The sequence below is a fragment of the Mytilus trossulus genome, chromosome 1 (assembly GCF_036588685.1).
Source record: "Mytilus trossulus isolate FHL-02 chromosome 1, PNRI_Mtr1.1.1.hap1, whole genome shotgun sequence".
Lineage (NCBI taxonomy): Eukaryota > Metazoa > Mollusca > Bivalvia > Mytilida > Mytilidae > Mytilus > Mytilus trossulus.
Window position 1 is genome coordinate 76,098,119 of NC_086373.1, and position 7,535 is coordinate 76,105,653.

Genomic DNA, 7,535 nt, shown 5'->3' on the forward strand with positions numbered 1-7,535 from the left:
CAAAATTGACAAAATTGACTTTTGTCTAAACAAAATTGACAAAATTGACTTTTGTATCAACAAAATTGACAAAATTGATTTTTGTCTTAACAAAATTGACAAAATTGACTTTTGTCTCAACAAAATTAACAAAATTGAATTTTGTCTCACAAAAGTCAATTTTGTCTCACAGTAGTTAATTTTGTCTCACAAAAGTTAATTTTGTCTCACAAAATTGAATCTTACCTCACACAATTTACTTTTGTGATTTAATTTCCATATCAGGTAACAAAAGTCAATTTTGTATGTAAATATGTTTATATTTGCATACCTTTTGGACAAAATTGACTTTTGTCATGACAAATATGAATTTTGTCTACAAAAATGAATTTTGTCATGACAAAATTGAAGTTCTTACAAAACAAGTCTGTAGCACATAGTTTTGTAAGACAAAAATGATTTTGTTACGACAGAATTGAATTTTATACAAAACCACAAGAGTCCCATTCGGCGTCCCGTACATTTGCAGTAATTTTTTAATCCACACTTTTGATATTCAGAACAAAACTTAACGATTCTAAATAAAACACACAATAGATATGCATTGCTTTCCAATAGGCGTAATATTAATAGTTTAATTATCAGATTTTATGTAGTGTTAAATCATATATGTCAATTTTATGTTAAACATGAGTCCTCTTTTAAAGAGCCTTTATATGTACATACTAAAAGAAATACTTTCCAGATTTTTTTGTGGGTTCGGAACTTCCGATTGAGCTGTTGCAAGACAATGTTTCTTGCTTTATTATCCGTGACCAGTACACATTTCCTGTCCTTCAACTCAGTCAACTCATTTTGTTCAACCTTCTTATCAGTAGAAGTCAACAGATATGTTTTAGTTTACTGTAAAGACGAAAAACCATACAGGAATTTTTTCGTTTATTTGTTTGTCATCCTGAATGACATGGAATATTTGCAACTTGATGATAAGCAAACGACTGTCAATCAGCTTCCATATAAATATAATCTAAAGCAAGCACTGATAAAGCTTATCAACCCCAAAATAAATAAGAGGCTTTTTCCGTTGAATTTAAAATAATAGGATTTACAACAAAAAACAAATATATTATGTATACGTGTAGTGTGTTTAGGATTGGTATGTAGTTCAACCTTCTGTTACTAATAACACATGCTGGTAGAATGATGTATTTTTGTTTAACTTATACATTCTTCCATTAATTTCGCAACATCATTACATGTCATCATAATCTGTAGTAATTAAAAAAGAACCTATATATATTATGGAAGTCATACAGTCACGAAGAAACACATTTTGTAAAGTATGATAATAAGAATATATGTTATTATATCTGAATCGTACAATACATATTTTTAGGAAAGTTTATCGTGTAATGTTGACTATTGAATACATATTTTCGCAAACAAAAAGAATAACATTTTAAGGTGGTCTAGTAATCAAATAATTATAGGTACCAAGCTTGTAATTTGATACGCCAGACGCGCGTGTCGTCTACATAAGACTCATCAGTGACGCTCTGATCAAAATCGTTAGTAAGTCAAACATGTAAAAGTAGAAGAGGATTAAGAACCCAAAATTCCTAAACAGTTGTGCCAAATTGGACTACGGTAATTTATGCCTGGGATAAGAAAATCCAAAGTAATTCGAATAATGATCACTTTTGCAAACAGTAAATTTATACTTATTACCATATCATTGATATTCATGTCAACACCGTAGCCCTCGGGGATGAAACGTAAGACAGCCAAGTGCTCAGCTACCACTAGAGTAGTTAATATTAAAGCAAAATAACAATAAATTTATTTTTGAAATGAAAGGTATGTCAGTGTCACTTTTCGTACAAAAAAAACCTACCAGTAAACATTAGTTAACGATCCAGGAAATTGTCTTTGGCAGCATAGTCCGTATCGATCTGACATGTACTTTTATTGTTTAAAGGAGTAGGCTCGGTAAGACTCATATAGACTTTATACAAAGTTGTTAAAACGTTTACTTCAGTTTATTTATTGAAAAGCAACATGCTTTTGTTACATAAATATGGGCTGTTTTTATTATTTTATAATGAACGTGTATTAGGTACTAGGATCATTATGTCATGCAAAAATACTGATATCTATACAATTTAAACATTTTTTGCTAATTCTAAAATCGAAGTGGCCGCACTGTTGTATTAAATGCTAATAATATATTTAAAAGAGGGCAAAAGACACCAAAACTCATTCATCGGAAATAAACTGACCTTAGAAAGAACTAATTCCACAATTTTACTTAAGAATAATCAAATCATGGATAAATTCAAAATCTGAAAAGGAATTGGATCATCTATCATATAAACAAATTAGACAGCATCTTATATGGGGCAATAAAAATATCAAATTAAACGGTAAATGTCTCATCTTCAAAAACTGGATAAACAGTAAAATTCTTTTTTTAAATGACATTATTGATAATAAAGGAAAATTTAATAAAAACATGATCTTAGATAAACTTTCCTGTCATGCTAACTGGTTTTCAGAATATTCTAAATTAATGAAAGCAATACCAAAACAGTGGTTACAAGAGCTACCTAAAGAAGAATCATTAAAAACAAAAGTTGCCATTGACTCCGAATATAAATTTAAAGATAAAAAAGGGAAAATGGGATCACTTAAAACATTTCCTCCAAAGACATTTACATCTCCCTCTTAAATAGATATTATGAAAAACCAATAGGATTTCAAAAATGGGACAACATATTTATCTTGGAAAACAACACAAACAAAAGACAACAAATGCTAAATTATATCTTTTATTATATACAAGATAATAAATTCAAAATGTTAAGATGGAAATTTCTGCACTACATTTTACCAACCAAACAATTACTTTTCTCTTGGAAAATAACTAAAACTCCGCTATGTAATATTTGTGATGTCATCGAAGATTATGAGCACTACTTTTTAACATGCAAATCATTTTGGGATCAAATAAAACTATTACTTGATAAACTTAAAATAGGACATCATATCATATCAATTAAATCACTTTTGTACGGATACAAAATAAACGATACAAGTTACTACAGTATTAATGATTTAATTACAATTATTCTTTTTTCTGTATACAAAGGATACAATATATCCGTACAAAAAACAAAACAAATTAATATGTTTGAAATTTTCAAAAAAGAACTTCTTCAATATCATGAAATATTGATAAATAAAGAAGGCAAATATGAAAAATTCCATAATCTGGTTGCAGCAAAAATTAAATTAATTTCATAAATTAGGATTTATTATAAATCATGTTATCATATTTCTATTCAGTAACATACATGTCATTATTACTATATATACATATTGTGCACTAACAAGTATTAACTTATCAATAAAATGCTATATACTAACGTTAACGAGGCCGGGATAAGGTACCGGTACTTCATGTATCTCTAACTAATGTAAAATTCAAATAAAATATTATAACATTTATATAAAAAAAAGAAAAAAAAAGAAAGAAAATAAACTGACAACGCCATGGCTAAAAGAGAAAGCAAATAGACAAATTTAAGTACACAAGACACAACATAAAAAACTCAAGACTAAGCAACACGAACCCCACCAAACACTGGGGTTATCTCAGGTGTTTCGGAAAGGGTAAATGTTTAGATTGAATACGAATGCAGCCACTTCCATTTTAGACAAATATCATCTGAAAAAGGAACGTTTAATAGCATATTTGATGGATTTTTCATATTTAAGTTTGCATTTGAGCGTATTAAATGACCAAGTCATCTTTTATATTATAGTTCGTTTCTGTGTGTTTTACATTTTAACGTTGTGTCGGTTGTTTTCTCTTATATTTCAGTGTGAATTCACATTAGTATAAGACGTGTCGCGGTAATTTCCTATCCCAAGTTCATGTATTTGGTTTTGATGCAATATTTTTTATTCTCATCGGATTTTGTCTAATGCTTAGTCCGTTTCTGTGTGCGTTACATTTTAATGTTGTGTAGTTGTTCTCTTATATTTAATGCGTTTCCTCAGTTTTAGTTTGTTACCCCTATTTTGTTTTTGGTCCATCGATATACGAGTTTTGAAGAGCGGTATACTACTGTTGCCTTTAGGTGTCACACCATCAATTACCCCTTCAATTAAGAACGTATGTGTACGAAACTTTGGGTGAATGAGAAATATATTAAGACCAGTTTTAGCTAAAATTTACTTGTTAATGAGTTTGCATTCAAACTTGAGGATTAATGCACTCCATAGTATACTAATTTAACATTTCCAGAAAACCAGGGGCTATTTTTAGTGGTACCTCTATTCGGAAGACCTTTTCTTTTTTATATGATTTTAAACATCTGTTGAAAATTGTCATGTAGAAAGCTGATACATTTACAATTCAGGATATACCTGGTTTCTATGAAGTTAAATTTAAGGTAAAATATTTAGAAAGCTGTGAAAATTGCAAAATTTAGTTGAACAGATAGGGAATTTTAATTGTTGGTATGACACCTTTATTTACAATAACTAATTGAATCGAATGAAGTTAATACTTAAGTATTAAAAAATGTCAAAATTTTCATCAGATGTACTCCGAATTCTAGACTGTAATATTCCCTTATCAGACCTTTTTCTCTACCATTGTGAACTCAAAAATTAACGAAAATTGCGAAATGCTACTCCAAGTAGTGTGTGTATATGTATCACAAAACCATTCCAAAGCGTATTAACACAAATCAAAAATAAAATTGCATAGAGAACATTATACACATAGCTTTAATGCACTTTCTTTCTACACAATGAGTTTCTTGAGCTTTAAATTTTTGTCATTTGATAATGGACTTTCCATTTTGAATTTTCCTTGAGATTAAGTATTTTTGTTATCATACTTTAAATAACACGACACTAAGAACATCTACTGTTAATAGAAAAGATCAATTTACAGGGAAAAAAAAGCATTTGACTCACCGCGAGATAAGTTTTACAAAGAACGAGGGAAGAGAAATATTGTACCACGCGATAGCATTTGATGTATCGTTAAAACACAGTTAAGTACAATGAACCAAGAGAGACAGATATTATCACATGTTATCATAGTATATGACCTATTCATACAGATTCCAACTTACGACATCTGCAATAAAGCAAAGTTATGTAGCTTCTGTGATGAAAGACATATTGATATGTTGTTATGTACATAGCTATTGTCTTCTGATGTTATAAACAAAATTCTTTGGCACTGTCAGTACTGTGAAAAAGTGTAAGATTTGTGTATGAGCAACATAAAAAAAACATCCTTGTAGTAGATAGATGTGTATTCATTTATATTAATTCATCTGTAAGATGAATGAAGGTTAAAAAGTGTGGATCTCAATATCACTTTTAACCGTATATTTATTCTGTTTTTATTCCAAGCACTTCTGGTTCTTTATCAGACATGTTCAACACTTAAAGAGAGTATTCGGTTGAATGGTATGTTTTGAAAATTCATTACGTTACTCATATTCAAGTCCTATTTTAAAAAAGGAAGTTTATAAAATCAAGCATTTAAAATTAAAACCACAGATAACAAGAATGTGTCCAAAGTACAAGGATGCCCCACTGGCACTATCATTTTCCATGTTCAATGGACCGTGAAATTGGGTCAAAAGTCTAATTTGGCTTTAAAATTAGATAGTATTATAAGAAGAAAGTGTACTAAGTTTCAAGTTGATTGGACTTCAGCTTCATCAAACACTACCTTGACAAAAAAACTTTAACCTGAAACTCCCATTTTCATTTGCTATGTTCGGTTGACCGTAAAATCAGGGTCAAAAGTCTAATTTGGCTATACAATTAGAAAGATCATATCATAAGCAACAGGTGTACTAAGTTTCTAGTTGATTGGACTTCAGCTTCATCAAAAACTACCTTGACCAAAAACTTTAACCTGTGGACAAACGAACGAACGGAGCCACAGACCAGAAAACATAATGCCCCTCTACTATCGTAGGTGGGGCATAAAAATACAATCAATATTACTACAGTGCACAAACAAAACATTTCATGTAATATTGTCACTATTTGTGAGAAAAAAAATTTCAAAGAAATATTGTATAAAGTAAAATCACAAAAATACTGAACTCAGAGGATATTCTAATCGGAAAGTTCATAATCACATGGCAAAATCAAATTACAAAACACATTAAAAAAACGAATGGACAATTTATTTAATAAAAAAAATAAATGCATTTACTTCTTGCAAGCTTTATATTGTGAAAAACTTTGATAATGATGCTTCTTACCACTGGACACTAGAATATATAAATTCATGATGATAATTATGAAACCGTCACAAATGAATCACTTTTAGAGTTTTGTTTTTCATCGTCATTCTTTAATAAATCGTTATTCCCGTAGTTTTCATTTTCTTCAGTTAATACTTCTAACGTCTCTCTACTAAAATAATCCGAATCGATAGGAGACTTTGGCGATTCCGCACTTGAAACATTTGTGTCCTCGCTTTCCTTTGAATTTTTTGTTGCTCCTCCCGAGACAACCATTACCGGAAATGCAACATACGACAATATACCTTCTTGAATAGATTTTTGTTTGGTATTAGGTTCAACCGAACCTCCGTGTATATTTTTCAGTAACATATTGATCGAAAGTAGTCTATTTTTTCTTTCAAGGTTAGCACGAACATCATCCATATTTTTTATAAAATATCTAGCCTGTCTGTCTACGTCATAGTTCATAGGTTTACGTCGACTAGCATAACTTACAGCAAAAACTCCAATAACAGCAACACCATAAACCATCACTACAGCAACTGTAAATTTCATCGCCCCTTCTGCATCGTAGGGTGTTATTTCCGGTAATGTCGAGTTTGTCACGTTACATCCAGTTAAATTGTTAAATTGAATAGTTGAATTTTTCAATATCATAATTCACACAAACAATAACAGATGGTTTGCACTGTGAATTAGAAAAAAAATGAATTACATATTGATAACAATAAAAATGTTCACACATATAACATGCATCTGTCAAGATATTATTGTGTGTCGCTTATAGTGTATAAATCAGTAACACATGTTTCACCGAAGATACAATAAATAAATGCATGTATTTTCCATCTCATACTAAGTTCATCCTACTACGTTAATTGATTGTACAATTATACACAGTACAGCAATGCAGTACATAGTACTTACCGGTAAACCTATCGTGATATCAGCTAACAATAGGTGGCTACTAATGAAAACATACAGTTATAAATGTTACAACATTTAAAAGTTAACTTATAAAGCTGAAAACTTTTCATAAAAAGTTTTTTTTTACAATTTCAACTGTTACATTATCTGAATATATGTATATATTTTGACACTATATAACCTGCATCCTTATCCTATTAACTTATTTAAAGGTGACGTAAAATGTCAGAGGATTGGCGCGGATTTGTAATATATATTTGCATTATTTTATGCTTTCATCAAGCTTCATAATACGTAATACGTAAACATTAGTCGGTCAGTACAATTGTCGTCCCATGT

General features: G+C 30.0%; 1 protein-coding gene across 1 annotated transcript; it reads right to left on the reverse strand.

Annotated features, from left to right (window-relative positions):
• Window positions 1-6,188: 6,188 nt before the first annotated feature.
• On the reverse strand, window positions 6,189-7,296 carry LOC134710095 (uncharacterized). Its single transcript, XM_063570289.1, has 2 exons — window positions 7,197-7,296; window positions 6,189-6,957 (listed from the first exon to the last, which is right to left on the reverse strand). The coding sequence occupies exon 2, from the start codon at window positions 6,924-6,926 to the stop codon at window positions 6,321-6,323; it is 606 nt and encodes a 201-aa protein (XP_063426359.1). The 5' UTR covers window positions 6,927-6,957; window positions 7,197-7,296; the 3' UTR covers window positions 6,189-6,320.
• Window positions 7,297-7,535: the final 239 nt, after the last annotated feature.

What these genes read in the sequence shown, in the direction of transcription:
- LOC134710095 (XM_063570289.1), bottom strand. Translation starts at nt 6,926, where the DNA reads ATGATATTGAAAAATTCAACTATTCAATTTAACAATTTAACTGGATGT.